This window comes from Maylandia zebra, linkage group LG7 (assembly GCF_041146795.1).
Source record: "Maylandia zebra isolate NMK-2024a linkage group LG7, Mzebra_GT3a, whole genome shotgun sequence".
In the NCBI taxonomy this organism is placed as follows: Eukaryota; Metazoa; Chordata; class Actinopteri; order Cichliformes; family Cichlidae; genus Maylandia; species Maylandia zebra.
Genome location: NC_135173.1, coordinates 64,618,323 through 64,638,410, shown reverse-complemented (window position 1 = coordinate 64,638,410; position 20,088 = coordinate 64,618,323). Strand labels below are relative to the sequence as shown.

The following is a 20,088-nucleotide window of genomic DNA, read 5'->3' as shown; positions in this document are numbered from 1 at the left end:
TAGTGGTTGTGAGTGGTGGTTCAGTCCATGTTATTATTGTGTGTTTGAGGGTACAGTTGTCCATTGTGGGTGTGTGTATGTTCAGTCCATGTGTTAACGTGGGTCAGAGGTCAGGAGGCAGAGTTCAGGAGTCTGACAGCTGTGGGGAAGAAGCTGTTCCGGTACCTGGTGGTCTTAGTCCGGAGGCTCCTGTAGCGCCTCCCAGAGGGCAGGAGGGTGAAGAGTCCATGTGATGGGTGACTGGGGTCTCTGATGATTTTCCCAGCCCTTTTCAGACACCGCTTCCTGTAGATGTCCTTTATGGCAGGAAGTGGTGCTCCGGCGATGCGCTGGGCAGTTTTCACGACCCTCTGCAACGCCTTCCGGTCCGAGGCAGAACAGTTCCCGTACCAGACTGTTATACAGTTGGTCAGGATGCTCTCGATGGTGCAACGATAGAAGTTCACCAGGATGTCTGAGGACAGATGGTTCTTCCTCAGAGTCCTTAAGAAGAAGAGGCGCTGGTGAGCCTTCTTGACCAGCTTGGAGCAGCTGGTCGTCCAGGTGAGATCCTCGGAGATGTGGACTCCCAGGAACTTGAAGCTGCTCACACGCTCCACAGCCGTCCCCTTAATGTGGATGGGAGGATGTGGGTCAGCATTCCTCCTGTAGTCCACGATGAGCTCCTTGGTCTTCTCGGTGTTAAGCAGCAGGTTGTTTGTGTCGCACCACTCAGCCAGACGATCCACCTCCTCCCTGTAGGCGGCCTCATCAGTGACATCACCGTGGTGTCATCTGCAAACTTAATGATGGTGTTGGAACCATCAGCAGGTCTGCAGTCGTGGGTGAAGAGGGAGTAGAGGAAAGGGCTCATCACACAGCCTTGTGGTACACCGGTGTTCATTGTGATGGTAGATGAGCAGCGGTTATCCAGCCGGACATGTTGGGGGCAGTTGGTCAGGAAGTCCAGTAACCATTTGCAGATGAGGGAGCTGATGCCCAGGTCTGTCAGTTTCCTGATGAGTTGTGAGGGGTGGATTGTATTGAATGCTGAACTGAAGTCTATAAACAGCATTCTGGCGTAGGTGTTGTTGTTGTCCAGGTGTGAGAGGACAGAGTGCAGTGCGATGGAGACTGCATCCTCTGTGCTCCTGTTCTGGCGGTATGCGAATTGGTGGGGGTCCAGGGTGGGGGGGAGACAGGATTTGAAGTGTGCTAGGACCAGCTGCTCTAAGCACTTAGTGATGATGGGGGTGAGTGCTACTGGGCGGTAGTCATTGAGGCAAGATGGGTTGGAGTTTTTGGGTATCGGGACGATGGAGGTGGATTTGAAGCAGGCCGGTACCACAGCGTGGGCCAAGGACAGATTGAATATGTCTGTGAGCACTCCTGCAAGCTCCCCAGAACACGCTCTGAGAACACGCCCGGGGATGCCATCAGGACCTGCAGCCTTGTGGACATTGATCTTGCTCAGCACCGCTCCTACATCGGTGGGGGAGAGAGTCAGAGGTTGGCGATCTGGCGTCACGTCTGCTTTGGTTGTGGTTGTGGGGTTCTCTCGCTCAAAGCGAGCATAAAAGTTGTTGAGCTCGTTGAGGAAGGAGACATCAGAGGATGCGGGGGAGGGTTTGGTGGTCCTGTAGTCTGTGATGGTCTGGAGTCCTTGTCACATGCGTCGGGGGTTGGAGTTGGAGAAGTGTTCTTCTACCTTCTTTTTGTAATGGTGTTTGGCTTTTTTGATGCCCTTCTTTAGATTAGCCCTGGCTGTACTGTAGGCGTGTGCATCTCTTGACCTAAAGGCAGTGTTGCGGGCCTTCAGGAGGAGACGAACATCCCGGTTCATCCAAGGCTTCTGGTTGGGGTACATGGTGATCCGTTTCTGGGTGGTGACACTGTCTGTGGTTTTGGAGATGTAATCCAGTACAGATGAGGCGTACTGGTCCAGGTCTGTGTGCGTGAACATATTCCAGTCTGTGTTTTTAAATCTGTCCTGGAGCACTGCGTCTGTCCCCTCTGGCCACACTTTAATTGTCCTCACAGCACGTTTCACACGTTGGATGAGTGGTGAATACCGAGGTGTGAGGAACAGGGAGAGATGGTCCGATTGTCCAATGTGGGGGAGGGGTGCGGCTTTGTAGGCTCCAGCCAGGTTGGAATACACATGGTCTAAAGTCTTGTCTCCTCTGGTGTGGCAGGAGACATGTTGGTGGAATCTGGGGATATTGAATATTTATTGTGCATTTTAAAATTAGTTGGTAGCCTTTGTTCCAGGTCCTGCACAGCTGCTACTCATCAAGAAATGTAGTCGTTGTCTGTGAAAAGGAAAGGTTGTGATTGAGAGCAAATAAGGTTTACCAGTAAGGAGAACTAACGCAAATGTGTGTGTGACAAGTCTAGAAATAAAGGTGGTGCAAAGAAGTGACCGAGACGTGATTACTCACCTTTCTTTCCTGTGTCTTCTTCAGGGTTTTGGGGCAAACGTTTCCAGGACTTCAGACACCATTTATTGGTTCTGGGAGAGGCCATGAGTTAATCGAGTGTGGGGAATCGTTTGTCTTGGGGTTTTGGGGGTTTTTATAATAATGGATATGGTGTCAGAAGTGTAAAATATTTATTAATATGAAAATGTAAAATGTATGTATATATTTATTCATTGAAATGTATGTATTGTATAACGTGGTGGAGGGGTGGGATTTTAGAACTCACCTGTTAGTGGAATAATGGTTTAGCCTGTGACAGCTGAGAGTATTTAAGGATGCCAGCTTCAATTAGTCAGGGTGATGGTTGTTGTTTTGTGAAGAGAGAAGGCTTGAAAAATCTCTCATTGTCTTGTTCTGAGCTATATGGTGAATAAATGCCTCTTGTTCCACTATACTTGTCATGGTCTGCCTCACTGTTACAAAGGGGCACGATCTGTTATCCTCGTGTCGGTGTTGTTCCCACATCATCATAATAAATGTTGTTCCAGGTTCAGTCGCTCAGTTTTGTGAAATGAAACTTTAATGCAGGATGAAGCAAAACAATGCAGCGTTTAAATGGCATAGTGAAAGCAAATGATTCAATACATGTTTTTTATATATTGTTGCATTATAAACTGAGATATTGAGATACTGTCACATCAAGCTGGGTCAACATAACAACTCAGACGTTCACAAGTGTTTGTACAGACTAAATGGCATTTTGGTGGATTTGATACACCTGCGGCAACAAGACAGAAAAGACCTGAATTCAAAGATTCAGATGTGCCCCAATAGCTTTGTTCATTAACTAAATACTGAAAACTATTTGCCAGAGGTTTGACATAATCCACAAATTATTAGGCTGATATTGTGATAATGCAAAAAATAAAAACTTTCTGAAGGAACTTCATGGAGTGACTGATGCATTTCGGCTTGTAGCATTCATCGAAGTCATGAAAGATGTTTGAGCTGTTGACTGTGGCGTTGGTTTAGTTGCTCCTCTCTCTTGTTTGACAAATTGTTCCATTGCCCACTCTGCAGTCTGTTTCACACAGAAAAGCCCTCTGGGTGTCTTGATCCTGTAGAAAAGTCAGAATCATTATTTTGCTCTCATATTTACACATTTTACTCTTAATAGCAGAGTTATGGCTTCAATGTGGACGATCATACATTGCTTATACATCAAAGTCAAAGTCAACTTTATTGTCAATTCTGCCACATGTACAGGACATACAGAGAATAGAAACTACGTTACTCTCAATCCCTAGATATGACTTCTTGGTAAACATTAGTGATCGAATCAAAGAGACAGTGAAAGACAAACTTACACAAATGCTGGTGTGGGGCATTGTCTGTGAGTTTTCACGATGGAGACGATGTTCGCCTTTGGGATCCGTTTGTCAAAGAAGCGAAAACAGCAAGAGTCAGGAGTAATCATTGCCTTAGCTGTAACAGAAAAACAGGAATTACTCAGTGCTGTGGCTGCTTCTCCAACATACCAGATATAATGAAGTTTAATGCTTCATTAAGTAACAAAATACAATTTGTTATATCTTAATGAAAGATACCATTTGAAGGCTCTTATTTTATGTCTTGGAGTAAGATTATTAAGCAAAGACATAAAAGACAGAGATACATAGAAAATAGAAAAAAGAATTTAAGTTTTAAAAAAGTCTGTCTCAGTGAAGTACATGCCGAACATGTGACCACACTTGTTTACACGAGGATTCAATCTGACTTTTAATTACAGTAAAGAATTTAAGATCAACACTGGTCTTCATGGCCATGAACTTATATGAGTTTGATGTCCTCGCTCTGTCTCACTCTGTGTCTGAATGCAGAGAAAGACAGAAATTCAAAAACTGATCTAACACAAGTACAAGTAGCAGACTTACAGGCATCGCTGTGGTAAACGGTGAACAGCACGAGCAGCAGTCCCACTGTCAGGCTGAGAGTCTTCATGCTGACTTCACTGTAGACCTGATGATCCTGATGTTTCAGAAGATGTCTGAGTGATCGGTCCGATCACCCTGCTTTAAGTCTCGTTCTCATCTGCATATTCAAACCATTTCTTAGAAACTGGAAAAATGATCAACAACCCCAAAGGTGGTTAATAGATTGGGGTTTTTCTGTACCATGAGACAACAGGAAGTTTCGGGGACTCAATATATCTGATAAAACGCTCAAACAAACCACTCAGTGCTCTACCAATAAATACATGCACTGATAATGCATGCTTAGTCCCAATCTTCACTGTCTGCACAACCTTCCTTTACTCAGGCTGCAGTGAAGGTCGACAGTAGAATCGCGAGACAATATTTGAGATATTTGCTGATATCTGATGCATTTGTATATTGATACTCAGTTTTTCCACACTATATTATGTAGTATGGATGTATTATGTTTACATGTTGTATATTTGCTGAATGCTAGGTGCACCATATTTCCAGGCTATAGCCATTTGTCAATATCCATTGACAGCAATCAGCGAGGCAGCACTTAAGATGTATTCAGCGCCAGTTCAAAGTCATTACAGTGCATGCATTATCTTTATAGATGGACTGGATGGCGAACAACACTAGAGGCCAACTTAAAGCCAGTAGCACAACCTACCATAAAGTGTAGGATGTACCAATGAGAGACCCTGTCATCACTACTGTCCTGCATAGGCCCGAGCCCCACCTGAGTGCGAGCATTAACAAGACTGGCTATGGAGACTGGCCAGTTCATCAGATACCTAACTGTGGTAAGCAGGCCTCCAGAACCTTACGCTCCTAACCTGCAAAGTAAGCTTCAAATTCAGAAACCATCTTCTCGCTGCCACATTTCCATGGTGTGTGTCATTGCTTATCTCTCTGTTTATAATAAAGCTTGTGAAAAACCCTCCGCCTGTCTTTTGATTCGGGTCCCCACCCACATACTGGCCTCCGGGCCCCATTGACAATAATGAGTGTTGGTTTGTTTTCAGTTTCTCTCTTTCCCCCAGCTTGATCATTGAGTGGAGATTGGATTTCTCTTTCTTCAGCTGAACACATCTTATTATCATCTACTTCATCAGCGGCAGTGTGGTAAGACCTGCCGTGCACGTCTCTGCATAATTAGCTGCAACAAAAGAAACAGGGATTACTCAATATTGTGTCTGTTTCTAATGACTTACAGCATATCAGAAATGATTAAGGCTAATGCTCATCAGGCAACAAACATCAACAAAAACACAATTTGTTAATAAAGGATACAGATTAAAGGCTCCTGTTTTATGTCCTCGCTCTGTCTCACTCTCCATTTCAATAAAGAGAAAGACAGAAAATTCAAAGAACTAACAAAGCACTAGAAGCAGACTTACAGGCATCGTTGTGGTAAACAATAAACATCCCCAACTTTACTTTCTTTTTTAGATACATTCAGTTCTCAGACTTCAAAACCCCCCAAAAAACTACTTTCAATATTAAAAGTAGGATATCAGCAGTTACTTCTCCCAGCCAAGAAAGCCATATCTCATCTTTACAGTGCCTTGAATCAAACTGATGTGTTGGATGTAATGAGCATCCATGCTGTAGCACAGGTGTGGAAAAATAAACTTGCTGTAGACATCACTGAAGAAGAGTAGGATGTGATTTGGGATCATACAAAAAAGTTATCAGTGTGTAACTGTACTGCGTAACCCTGCTGAAATGTAAAATTCTGCACCGTGTGAAACTCTCACCACATAAAACACAAATGAATCATCAGCTTCCACCTCTGTTTGAACTGCAAGGCCTCAGCAGGAACTTCTACGCACTGTGTTTGGTCATGTCTGAAAAATTCAGTCCTGCTGGACATTTTGCAGGATAAAGATACTGAGACTGTATTTGAAAACTGAGCCTTTATTGCTGCTTTTTGACTTCCAAGTTGGCACAATGTTCCTGACACCAACCTAAATACACTTTATGATAGTTTTGAAAATGCTGCACAAACACAACATGTCTTAGATAAATAACAAACTTCCAGTAAAACAACCTGGCAGCAAATTCTTATGGAATGTTTTCCTCTGGCATGTTTCACCTGCTTTCTTCGCTCCTCAAGGGAACAGTTTGTGAGAATTTGGCCTTTGTCTGTTTGTTTCACTACGTCTTCAGTCACTTCGGTGCCTGGGTTTCAGGTCTCATTGATGAGTGAAAATATTTGGTGTCTGTTTACAACATCTGTCACCGCTTGATTGTTTCATCTTTGTTTTGCCTCTGTTGCAGGCCTGATAGCCTGATGATGGAATTGAACTCAAGATTTTCTTGCTGTGCAGCAACGGTGCTAACCACCATGCCACCGTGCTGCCACTTAACAAACACAAATGAAAAAAAGCTGTTTTTCTTTCACCACTGTTCCGCACTGACTATGGGGTTGTTGGTCTCCTGCCTGATGAGTACCCAAAATATTGAGAAAGAAATGTGAGTTTTTGTCACTTAAATTGGAATCTGCAAGAAAGGTTTTGCATTGGTTCAGATAAACCTTTAGGAGGAGAGTAGAGCTCATGTTAACAATCCATTAAAATTTGGCTTATTTCCACTGAGCTCTTCAAGGTCAACTTAACGCTTGATTTTGTCTAGAAAATTGACAACAAGCTTCATAACTTAAAAACTACAATCCCTACAAATGTGCTGTGTATTGTGAACATTTAGAAAGTACCATATTAAGATTTAGAATATCATGTCACATTTCACATCTGCCTTTCCTTCAAGTTGACCCCAAAATGTGATATAGCTTTAAAGTAGTAGAACAACATTATTTATTGATCTCAAACTATTCATGTCCAGTTATTTATAAAGCAATACCCATTATCATTACGTACTCCTACGTAATGCTTGTGTAAACAAGTAAACATCTTACTGCACTACAAACTTATAGTACGTTTCTAAAGAACAGCTGCCTCAGTGAAGCTTTGTGCTCCAGAGTGCTTTACACTGTAGTTCATTTAAGACAAATAAGCACAGTGACAAAATAAAACTGCTCTGGCTGTCTTCAACAAGATTATATCAACAACTGTGGCAGACAAAACCTTTCCTGTACAAAGAGTGAACAGCAGCTTGAGGTCGTTCACACTGAAAAAATACAGCTTAACACAAATCAAGAAGACAGAAATGACTCATCAGAAGCAGTGAATTCATCCGAAGGCATCTGAGGACGCTGGGTTCTTTCAGTTAAACTGGTGAAGATCAAAGCTTATAAAGGTGATAAGGCTATTTCGGTGTATGCCACACATGTTAAACCCAAGGCCCACAGGCTGGATGTAACAATATAGCTTCATGTGTTAATCAGTCGTGGCCCATTATTATGTGGCAGTCCCACCACTTATACTACAAATCATGCAATTCAGTGCAAACCAGCTTATGAAATGCAATGACCCTGCTGTGCAGCATCGTTACACGTTGGCAAACAGAAGTCGTATTATAATGAAACAGTGTGCCATGGTAAATGACATAAAACTACTTCTCTAAATGAATAATTTCTATGTTGCACTATAGTTACAAGTAGAACATGTAAGGATATGTTACAGTGCAATATTAAAGACCAAGTTAAACACTATGCTTTATGAGGTTTCTCAGTAAACTATTTGACAACAGTATTATGACAAATAAAATAAATTCCTTTTTTCTCACAGTGGTTATGACCAGTCAGGGTTCAGAACCAATTAAGCACAGAAACAACTCTTTGTAATGTCATCACTGACCTAAAGATCAATAGTGACTCACTAAGAGTTTAGATTTTAATCCTTCTTGATCTCACTGCTGTTTTCAGCACTGACATTCTGATTCAAGGGCTTCATGACACAGCTGGTTTGACAGGTCCGGTTTTTGATGATGCCTCTCTTTGTATCTAAAGGGCTTTTAAGTTTTTATGTCTCAACTAGCAGTTTCTGATCTGCACAAATGAAAATTCAACAAGGGGTTCCTCAGGAGTCTGTCCTGAGTCCATTACAATTTAACCTTTACATGTTTCCACTCAGTATGGCCATAAAGAATCATAATATAGCCTACCATTCTTCTGCAGATGATACACAGTTGTACTTATCACATTCCTCTGATGATCTAACCTCTGTTCACAAACTTATCAACTTATAAACAGAACCCCCAAAATTCTTCTGTTCATCTGGACGTAATGTTTTCAGTGGACCTTAATTGGAACACACATACGGACTTCCTCATCAGCAAAAGCAGACAGCGCCTCTATCATCTGAGGCGTTTAAAGAGGTTTAAGATCTCCAAGAACATCCAGAGGAGATTCTACACCGGGGTCATTGAGAGCATCCTGTGTAATAACATCACGGTGTGGTACGGGAACTGCACAGTACAGCAACAGAAAGCCCTGCAGAGGGTCGTGCGCACAGCTGAACGCACTATGGGAACATCTTTACCAACACTGCAGGACATCTACGCTGAAAAGTGCAGATCCCGGGCCATCAGGATCACTAACGACTCCAGCCATCCCGCTTACAAACTGTTCAGGCCACTGAGGTCAGGGAAACGCCTCTGTAGCCTGAAAACAAGAACTGAAAGGTTCAGGAGGAGTTTTTACCCACAAACAGTGAGACTCCTCAATCAAAACACAAATCGGACAACATGATGGACAATTCCATACACAGTATATAATTTTCTTTTGAGTTTTATCCTTATTTTTATTTGTATTTTATCATTTACATCTGTATTTATGTAAATACGTACACTATAGCTCTTAACTATTACAGCGTAATATTTTGCACGATATTATACATTTTTATACTTTTATATAGATATTTTTTTATTATAAGTTTAGTAAGATGCACAGTCGGGGGGGGAGTGCTTTTTAGCCGGAAAAAACATTTCACTGTGTGTTGTACTAGTTATAACTACATGTGACAAATAAATAAAGAATTGAATTGAAGAATTGAATTGAATTGGGAGAAACGTTTCGTCACTCAACTGAGTGACTTCTTCAGTCTCAGCTGACTGCAGGTTTCCCCGATCTTATAAACAGTACATTTGCATAATGATTGAAACTACCACCACTGTAGGAACAATGGGCTGGGAGGTCAGTTCCTTGAACATTAATGTGCTAACTGATTACATTAATTGCTGGATGTATCAAAACTTTTTAGAACTGATCAGAGAAAAGACAGAAATACTAGTTGCTGTTACAGGAAGTCAGAGGCAATTTTTTTCATATTTATCACCTCTGTCTCTAAGATACAGTCGGCAAGTCAGGAATTGGTATCATTCTTAGTTTTGATAATCACAGCAATAAGATTATGAGAATTGCTTTCTATCATTAAGAACTATTTCATAAGGAAAGATCACTTGGAAGAATTTAAACATGATTTAGTGAGATAGTTAATGTATTTGGAGATTAGACTCCGATGACCCATCACGACAGAACAGTTTTATTGTATTTTGCCGTTTTCACTGCCTTTGGCATTGTAAACCAACATGGGTTTTTATGTTTTTCTGTGTTAACCCTTGTATGGTGTTCGGGTCTGTGAGACCCGTGTTCAGTTTGTTTCAAAAGAAAAATTAAACAATTAATTATTTTTTCACGTGTAAATGTGTTGTGTCTTTCCACTCACTCCACTTGATTATAACTGATTTATTTATAACATTTTATATAAAAGAAAAACGAGAAGCACATTAATTCATAAATGTGATCTAACAAAGGTAAAGGGAAAAAATTAACCATGTTTGCTGTTCATATGGCTTGTAATTGGGATGAAGTAAACATCTGTTGAGTAATTTAACATAAAATTGTTTGATAGTGTTAATTTGGAAAGCCAAAACTCTAGCGGGTCCACCAGACCCATGAACACTGGCTGAGTAACAAAAATACGAACACCACACAAGGGTTAAGCACATTGAGTTGGCTTGTAATGAAATGTACTAGCTAAATAAAATTGTCATTGCCATAAAATAAACTATATACAAAGTGTCACTAAATACCAAGAGGTGCAGAAATCTCTGTATGTAGCACAGAGCCATGGCTCAGTGTCTGAGTGTCTCAATGATTCCCACAGTCCCGAATGTGCAGCGCTCACCACTAACAAGCACCTACATAAATACAACAAGCATACCTGAACTTGGGTGCAAGACGAGAAATTCAGCACCCTTGTGATTGTTGTTATAAAGTTTTCCTAAAATGACAAACAATTTTTACTCAAATGTTTTCACCAGCATTTTTATAGTTTAAAATTTGTTGTATTTTAAAGTGGGATATTTTATTGATTTTATTCACTATTCTGATGAATTCAAAGAGAAGGCCACGGCATAAAAGCACAGTTGAACATTCACTGTCAGACAGAGTCGATGAGTTTTGTGAAATGCAACTTTAATGAATAAAGAAAAACAATATACAGAGATATATAAATGCTTTGGACACACTGTATCTGCATAACAATGGCACGGTGAAAGTAAATGGTAAAATGACTGGAGACATTAAATTTCACGTGCACTATTTTTATCTGAATATGGAAATCATGTAAGCGTCTAAGGCATCAAAATAATTTAAAATTGTTTTTAATGATAATTCTACGTTAGATATTAGCAGCAGGAAAAAAAGGGCATATGTAAGGAGAGAAACAGGCGAGGGATGGATACCACAGTGGATCGAAGCTACAGTGAAACACGGTGGTGAGAAGACAGACTGATCTAAATCAGCTACACCCTGACTGAGGAGAAGCAGCCCTCCATTCTTCAGTGATGTCCTCCAGCAGTGATTTATATCTTTGTGGAGAACGATTCATATTGCAGCAGGATAACTGTTTGTGTTATTATGGAAGAACTTTCCTTCATTGTTACTGTCACACTTCAACTTGAAGACTATCGTCGTCACGTGAAGCTCTTGCAGGGATAATCTGGTTTAACAAGACTTGACATAGTCTCTGTTCTCAGGTCGGAAGGAATCAAGTGACATAAATTATCACATTTCTGTGCCTGCTACTTTTTTGTCCTGATTAGGACTCGCATCAGAAACATTGCACTACAAAAAAAAAACAAGTATTCAGGGAGAATTCATTAACTAAACAGGAATGTGTGATGTTTGCAGCTGTCTTTGTCCTCACCCGAGTGAAATCCCTTTAAATTTCAATCTTTAGATCTTTAAAGTCCTGCTGCCAAAGTGAGTGAGAGACAAACAAATACCAAATACTCAAATTCCCTTTTCAGAGATGCAACTTTTTACTAAACTTATGCTGATAATTAAGCTGATAAATGCAAAATAAAAGTATCCGCATTTCAATAATAGTAAGACTACTTAAGCAGGCAAAGTACAAAGAGCTAAAACTCCAGCGCTGGTTGCCGGTCATTGGGGTCATGGTAGATTCTTCATGTCTTAATTGTGGCGTTTGACGAACTCTTCCATTGCCCAGTCATCATTCTGTCTCACACAGTAATCGCCTCTGGGCGTGTTGATCCTGCAAAAAAATCAGTGTCATTATTTTGTTCTCAGATCACAGATTTTATTCTTCATAGAAAAGAAGGATAATACAATGCTTTGCAAATATTAGTGAGGGCAGCAAAGAGATGTTGAAGTACAAACTTACACAAAGGCTTCTGTTAAACATTTGCTGTGAGTTTTTCTGATGGAGAGGATGTGCACCTTTGGGATCCTTTTATCAAAGAATTTAAAACAGCAAAGATCAGGTGGCACTAAACCCATTCCAGAAGCTGTAAGAGAAAAACACAGGGTATGTTTTAGTGCTACGACTCTATGTCGCAACTTGTTTTCAATTATATCTAAACAAAACTTACAGTTTGAAAGCTTATATTTTATGTCCTAGTGTAAGATTTTTTTTATTTTTTAAACTGGGTAAGGCTTTTTCTGTTGTGCAGATACTAGTGTGTAAGCATGTAAAGTAAAATTATATATATATGTAATTTAAAATATTAAATGATAGTAGATGCAAATTAGTTGTTGGCTAAAGATGTACAGCTACCCCAGGCAAGCTAAAGTTTTAGTTGTTTTTTTTTAACAAAAATATTATTTTTTAATATAATTTAAAATGTAGATATTATTTGTATTATTTTTATGTGACAGCAGATTTTAGAAGAAAATGGTTAAATTTATTTTAGCTTATGCTAATGATACCTTTTTACACTTGGACAGTAAGGGCAAAGTTAGGTGCTGGATATTTAAATAACCTTTTGAAACTTCAACATCCAACAAAAATTGTAAAAATTGTATATATGATTATATACAGCTTCATATTTAAAAATGTAATTGTATACACATGCACACACAAATATATGTAACACAGTCCTGGTAGAGGATCCGAGCTTAGACCGCCACAGCCGCAAGAGGGGAATTTTTAAAATATAAAAATCTTTCAATCATTTGTCCTTTCCCTGAGATAATAATTAGTTTCATTTTTGTTTTAATCACTTAAAATACAGGAAAATGAAGAATTTCATGTTCACAGTTGAAATTCCCTCCAGTGTGATGCAGGAAGTAGACTAACAGACTTACGTGAGGCGTCGCAGTAGTAAATAGTAAACAGCACGAGCAGCAGTCCCACGGTCAGGCTGAGAGTCTTCATGTTCGCTGTAGACCTGGTGATGCTGGTGTTTCAGATCTGAAGTGATTTGTCCTGCTTCCCTCGGCTTAAGTCTGACATGCTCACATGTCCTCATCTGCATATTCAAAGCCGTTCTAAGAAAAGTGGGGGGAAAATTATAAAACAAATATAAGGCAACAGGAAGTTTGAGGGGCTCACCGCCATTCTGATTGTGTGATAAAACAAGGTCAGACAAACCACTCATTCTGCAAAGCCTTTGCATTGTCTTTACATCATACATAGTCATAATGTTTCCACCATTAAACCTCTAATGTTGTTTCATAACTGTCACCAATAGTCCTTAATCATCACTTTCTGAGCCTTGCAGTGTGCAGGTTACAGTGATGGTCTGTGCGAGAATCATCAGGCAACGCATACAAGCATCTGCACACGAAATGTATTTAGAAATATGTTTTTTATTACTAAGCAGTTTTTTGTACAGTAACATAATAACATTTCTGAGATGCATGGAGTTTCAGCAACAAAGGTATTCTAGGTCAAATTTGACACAGGCAGGTCTGAGTGTTTCAGAAACTGCTGATCTGCTTTTTCCCACACAACCATCTCTGTGGTTTACAGAGAATTCTCAGAAAACATAAAATGTTCAGTGAGCAGCAGTTTTGTGGGAGAATATGCTTTAATTGATCCCGAAGGTCAGAACAAAATGGTCAAACTGTTTCAACTAATAGGAAAGCAACAGTTACTCAAAGGACCACTCGTTACATCGTAACCAATGTATGTAGAAGAGCATCTCTCGGTGCACCATATGTCAAAATAGATGAGTGAAAAGTTGTTCCCTGGTCTGATGAGTCTCAGTCTCTGCTGTGACAGTCAGATGGTAGGGTCAGAATTTGGTGTAAGCAGCATGTAAGCGTGGGACGAGAGAGAGCAGTGAGCACGGGGAGTGCAGAGACACAGGAGCAGAGAGCACTAAACAAGGACTTTTTGGGAAGAAGACACGGCACCGGAGACGAGGGAACTCACAGGGATTTATTGTTATGTAACTTTTGGCTCACTGTAAATAAACACACTGCTTTCTTTGCACCAAGTCTTGCGTTTGGGTTCAATTTCCCCCACATCCCCACGGTTGGCCAACACCCACCGTGACATTTTGCTGTTTCTCTGGTTATTATCTCTGAATATCTTTTACCATTTTTACAGATTCAAAGAGTTGTTCAAATGAAAACAAGAGACTGAGAAACACTGGATGACAGTTTTTTTAAGATCTGTATTTAATGAGATTATAAAGATCTTTTTACAGCTTTGAGCTTGAGGCAGCAGAGTAAAAAGCACTTTTGTATTATTATTTCTTTACAGTTCTTGCCCTGCACAAAACATACCTAACAAACATCTGATCAGTCACATAAACGTCTAACAGTCTTTTCAGAGAACTTGCATAAATTTTTTGTTTATTTTTAAGCCAGTTTTATGAAAATACAAATACAAAGCGAAGCCATAAGGCCTTAAAAAAGCAGTCAATTATTAACTAAAGCTGATAGCTGACGATCTTGGTGGCGGCTAGCTGCTGCCTTCAGTGTTGTGGAGCCGATACATGTCCTGAGCCCACTGGAAGCTCTGAGTGTAGCAGATCTTTTTTCCTCTGACAGTGTGGACTCTGCAAAACATGCACACAAAAATCGTTTTATTCACACTGCTTTGATTGAGTTCTTGCAGACGGCCTGTCTAAACTTCACATATCCCTTTTTATACTTTATTCATGACCAGTCCTGTTTGAAAATATCAAACTTACATGTACGCCTTCTTGGGACAGGAGCTGTGCGTCTGGGTGATGAAGGACACCAACTTCACCGGTATTGCATTTATTTTAAAGTTGAAGCAGCAGGTTCCAGGAGCTGTGCTGAACTTTACGCCTTTCGCTGAGAGCAAGGTAAAAGACTAAAGTCAGTATCAACATGTCAGCTGTAAATTTTCAAACAAATGCAAGGAGTCATAAAGGAATAAACACTCACGGATGGCATCACAGCAGCAGGCTGCAAGCAGCAGCAGTCCCAGAGAGAAGCAGAGAGTCTTCATGATGCTGAGAGAGGAGGGATGAGGAGGATCTTCTTTGTCGTGTTTTTATCTGATATTGACCCATTTCCCCAAGCAGATGGGGAATACACTGACTCACAACCCAAATGCAGAATTGCAAGTCCTTGAGTACCCATCACTAGGCTCGGCTGGTTCTAAAATGATTTGCATGACATTGAGTGAAATTTGAGTATTTGATCCTTTACAGCCCAGCCACAATTCTGACTCCCACAGACTGGCTCTGTGCACATGTAGGAGAGGTCATGAGGTCAAGAGGTCTATATTAATGAATTTACTGGCTAATAGTGTGTGGCTATGGGCTGTGTCCTTATTCACCTGGCAGTCAAAGGCTATAATAATAATAACCTTATGCTCCTGTACAGTTTAAAGGGGGACCTGCTCACATGTCCTCATCTGCATATTCAAAGTCGTTCTAAGAAAAGTGGGGGGAAAATTATAAAACAAATATAAGGCAACAGGAAGTTTGAGGGGCTCACCGCCACTCTGATTGTGTGATAAAACAAGGTCAGACAAACCACTCATTCTGCAAAGCCTTTGCATTGTCTTTACATCATTGTTAAGTCTAATTGTTGAATGTTGTCATTGTGGTTCTTAAATTTGTAAAGTCTTAGTTCAATCTATAGGATCAAGACATTCCTTTGTCTCTGACCACCTCTCCAGCCACTCTGTGCTGGGAGAGGTTTTATCACAGACACATCCCTTGTGAAGATTCTGTTTGATGTTTGGTAAGCTTCCTGCCCTTTGGATGTCTGTGAAGGTTCTCAGTCATCCAGGTCATCGTAGTCAAAGGAGCTTGCGAAGAAAAAGCGTCTGGACTTCTTTAAGTTGCTTGAAGACGTTTCACCTCTCATCCGAGAAGCTTCTTCAGTTCTAAGGGTCAAATGGTGGAGAGTCCCAGATTTAAACCTAGTGGGAGTTTCCCTCCACAGAGGGACAAAAGGACCCCCTGATGATCCTCTAATCGCCTGAGCCAAGGTGTGAAACTGGGTGTGGGTCCCAATCAGCCAGAGTTTCGGGTGAGCTCATTGTGGATTGGGCTCAAAGATGGTCGCTCGTCGTTGAACAGAGGCGGTGGTTTACGACACCAACTGTCTGCCATCTATAATCCAGTTTTGAGTTCCCTCCCCAGACGCCTTAACACCCACTCACATCTTGGGCCATCTGACTTCAGGAATTCGCATGAGAAGGTGGGGCCAGGTTTCACAATGAGCTCACCCGAAACTCTGGCTGATTGGGACCCACACCCAGTTTCACACCTTGGCTCAGGGGATTAGAGGATCATCAGGGGGTCCTTTTGTCCCTCTGTGGAGGGATACTCCCACTAGGTTTATATCTGGGACTCTCCACCATTTGACCTTAGAACTGAAGAAGCTTCTCGGATGAGAGGTGAAACGTCTTCAAGCAACTTAAAGAAGTCCAGACGCTTTTTTTGCAAGCTCCTTTGACCGCCCTTTCGATGGCTTCATTGTTTTGTGCATGGTGAAACATATATTGGGTGTGGGGGAGATTACCATTTTATGACTAAGGATGTTGTTAGAAACAGTTGGAAGTCACGCACACAGAGAGACACACATTCTCACACACTCACTCAAACACACACACACACACACACACACATTCTTGCACATGCATACACGTGCACACACACATACACACACATAGTGCCTTGCCTTTGTCACCAAGGGGGGTTTTACGGAGGGAGGTGCTTTTGCTGTGATGTGTACTGTAACAGTTTGTCAATAAAAAGGCTACGAGGACAGCTGCTCTTTGAAGGATTTGGGTTTGGAGTCAGGTGAGGAGCGTGAGCTCCAAGAGCTGGTTCTGACCCAAACTTCCCTCGTTAGCGAGTTAAAAAGCCGGTTGAAGATGTTCTGTCTTGTTTTCCGCTCTTCCTGAGGAATAAGTCTCTAAACTAGCGGGGCATGTGGAAACACAGACCCAACAATCATACATAGTCATAATGTTTCCACCATTAAACCTCTAATGTTGTTTCATAACTGTCACCAATAGTCCTTAATCATCACTTTCTGAGCCTTGCAGTGTGCAGGTTACAGTGATGGTCTGTGCGAGAATCATTAGGCAACGCATACAAGCATCTGCACACGAAATGTATTTTAAAAATATGTTTTTTTATTACTAAGCAGTTTTTTGTACAGTAACATAATAACATTTCTGAGATGCATGGGGTTTGAGCAACAAAGGTATTCTAGGTCAAATTTGACACATACCGTATTTTTAATCAAATTTAAAGACATGAAGTGTAAAAATGTTATTCTTTTCCTTTTTTGAGACCACAGTGATCTCGACCCCTAACCAAGAAACCACATCAAAGGATGGCCAGCCAGATGCCCACCCTGTGTCTGGTTGTCGGGGTTTATTCATGTTCACATAGCAGTATCATAATAAAATCCACCTCAAAATAAAAAAAAATTTCATCTTTAATTTATCTCTCTATTTGTTTAGCAGCAATTTATTTGCAATATGTAAAATGTCTATTTAACTTGTGTCTTCTTTCCTGCCCTTTTTGTGCAACACCTTTTTCCCATTACTCATTAATCTCTTTAGTCTGTCTTGTTATAGTTGCACTCCAGCATGCCTGTGATTCTCATGTTTGCAGTTATTATTCTGTGTATGGATATTTTACCTGATTTTTTACCTTACTTTTTTGTCAGGTCTTTGCTCTAATATTATCACCTGCTAATGTCTTGACCTGTGTCTTGGGTTAAAGATTTGGATTTTATTCTTTCTTGGTGTTTTATGTCCTGCATTTGGATTCTTTCTCTGTGGTTCATTATGCAAAGATGGTGGTTTTGATTCAAATAAACCCTTTGACAGTATTAACGTCTTAGAGGCTTCTTCTCCATTATCGGGGTCACTGGGGTGATGTGACCTGCTCCACTGCTCTATATAATTTGATTTCCTGAAAGGAAGCAGCAGAAGAGCATAAAAGCCAACTTCACCTGCTGGTTTAGGAAATTTTCAAGTCAATGCATTTAAGTAAGATGGCTTGCTGAAGTTCAAACTGAGCATCGGAAAGTTCACTTTAAAAACTTTGAAAGTGGCCTGGTTGTTGGTGTCAGGCAGGTCTGAGTGTTTCAGACACTGCTGATCTGCTTTTTCCCACACAACCGTCTCTGTGGTTTACTGAGAATTCTCAGGAAAAATAAAATGTTCAGTGAGCAGCAGTTTTGTGGGAGAATATGCTTTAATTGATCCCGAAGGTCAGAACAAAATGGTCAAACTGCTTCAACTAATAGGAAAGCAACAGTTACTCAAAGGACCACTTGTTACATCGTAGCCAATGTATGTAGAAGAGCATCTCTCGGTGCACCATATGTCAAAATAGATGAGTGAAAATTTGTTACCTGGTCTGATGAGTCTCAGTCTCTGCTGTGACAGTCAGATGGTAGGGTCAGAATTTGGTGTAAGCAGCATGAAAGCATGGCTCCATCCTGCCTGATATCAATGGTTCAGGCTGCTGCTGGGGTAACAGTGTGGGGAATATTTTCTTGGCACACTTTGGGCCCCACTTTGGCTACTAACTGCCCATCTTTTAAACACCACAGCCTCCCTGAACATGGGATGTGGTGGAACAAATGAGTCATGGATCAGCTGTACATCATGGATGTGCAGCTGATCAACTGTGTGATGCTCTGTTGTCAACACGGACCAAATTGTCTGAGAAACGTTTATTGCAGTTTCCTAAATATATGACAGGAAAAATCACAGAAACTCTGAGAGCAAAAGTTGGTCCGAGTAGCATATAACTAATGAATATTAGAAATATCCTGTCTCAGAGTGACGCTGAAAAACTACTTCATGCATTTATTACTTCTAGGCTGGACGACTGTAATTCTTTATTATCAGGATGTCCAAAAAACTCCCTGAAAAGCCTTCAGTTAATCCAAAATGCTGCAGCAAGAGTCCTGACAGGGGCTAGAAAGAGAGAGCAGATTTCTCCTGTATTGGCTTCCCTTCACTCCCTGAGCCTGGTTCTGCTGTAGGTTTCTTCCTGTTAAAAGGGAATTTTTCCTTCCCACTGTTACACCTTGAGGAAACTCTTGTTGTGATTTGGTATTCTAACTAAAATGTAACTGATTTTTATCCATATTTTGTATATAGAACACCTTCTATTCATTTCCAGATTGATATTCCTAAAATCTGCTAGAGGACTTTGATTGAATCACGGTACAAAATGTCGTTTAGGAAGCATGAGCTTTTATTTCACAGAGACTACTTGTACACACACCTCGTTATCTGAAACCCTCTTCTTAAAAATGGTAAACACAGTCCCTTTATGTAGACTTTCAATATATATATGACAAATAAACCTTGTCTTACGTTACAAGTGTTATAAGCCGTTAACTGATTGAACTTTTTTAATTACGTAAGTGTAAAATTTTCTTCATCTTATAAGCGACCTAGATTGGGGTGGTGGGTGTTATTGTTGCCCAGCTGCTTGCAGTAAATTGTGTTTGAAGATTAAACCGATAATGCTGTGTGTTGCACTGCAGGTCTGCAGCCTGTGTTGATGCTATCAGTGAAGATTGAACTCTAGCCATCGCTGAGGGGTGGTCACACACACACACACAGACAACGGATGACTTAAGATAAGTACACGTTAACACAGAAACAAGCGCAAGAGCTAAAACCTCACAGATGTTATCACAACGACAGATCAGCTTGTGGTTTAACTACGTTCCGATAAATGCAGACTGGTGCAGGTCGTCTTTGTTCGTTTCAGATTAAATCCCCCTACATGCTTTCTAATGTGCTTACGAATGTCAGTGTACCCCAGAATTACACATGAGTCATGGCATACATGCCAGTAAAATGAGCTTATATAAATTTCCTAAAGGTGACTGCGAGGCCTGTGGCACACACCAGCAGTCACTGTTGGGTTCGTGATCTTTGTATCTTTCTTCAGCTGTTTTTAGTCCGTGGATTCAACGTAAAGATTTTACTTGGTGTCAAAACAAAAAAAATCCTCACAGGTGTAAAAATTACAGTTTCAGAAGCTGAAATGTACCGAAATAACTTCGAGTGCAATGT

The 20,088-nt window shown here is 40.7% G+C and overlaps 2 protein-coding genes and 1 non-coding gene across 3 annotated transcripts; all 3 read right to left on the bottom strand.

The window, feature by feature from the left end:
• Positions 1 to 2,970: 2,970 nt before the first annotated feature.
• LOC101475496 (uncharacterized) lies at positions 2,971 to 4,426 on the bottom strand. Its single transcript, XR_013099748.1, has 3 exons — positions 4,334 to 4,426; positions 3,767 to 3,884; positions 2,971 to 3,517 (listed from the first exon to the last, which is right to left on the bottom strand). It is a non-coding gene; the product is annotated as an uncharacterized LOC101475496 (transcript).
• Positions 4,427 to 10,753: 6,327 nt separating this feature from the next.
• On the bottom strand, positions 10,754 to 12,991 carry LOC143419736 (C-C motif chemokine 16-like). The gene is made up of 3 exons (XM_076887089.1): positions 12,897 to 12,991; positions 11,974 to 12,097; positions 10,754 to 11,844 (listed from the first exon to the last, which is right to left on the bottom strand). The coding sequence occupies exons 1-3, from the start codon at positions 12,964 to 12,966 to the stop codon at positions 11,763 to 11,765; spliced, it is 276 nt and encodes a 91-aa protein (XP_076743204.1). The 5' UTR covers positions 12,967 to 12,991; the 3' UTR covers positions 10,754 to 11,762.
• Positions 12,992 to 14,188: 1,197 nt separating this feature from the next.
• LOC101474906 (monocyte chemotactic protein 1B-like) lies at positions 14,189 to 15,020 on the bottom strand. The gene is made up of 3 exons (XM_004566126.3): positions 14,955 to 15,020; positions 14,735 to 14,861; positions 14,189 to 14,599 (listed from the first exon to the last, which is right to left on the bottom strand). Exons 1-3 carry the CDS (start codon positions 15,016 to 15,018, stop codon positions 14,503 to 14,505), a joined length of 288 nt encoding a protein of 95 aa, XP_004566183.1. The 5' UTR covers positions 15,019 to 15,020; the 3' UTR covers positions 14,189 to 14,502.
• Between the last annotated feature and the right edge of the window lie 5,068 nt (positions 15,021 to 20,088).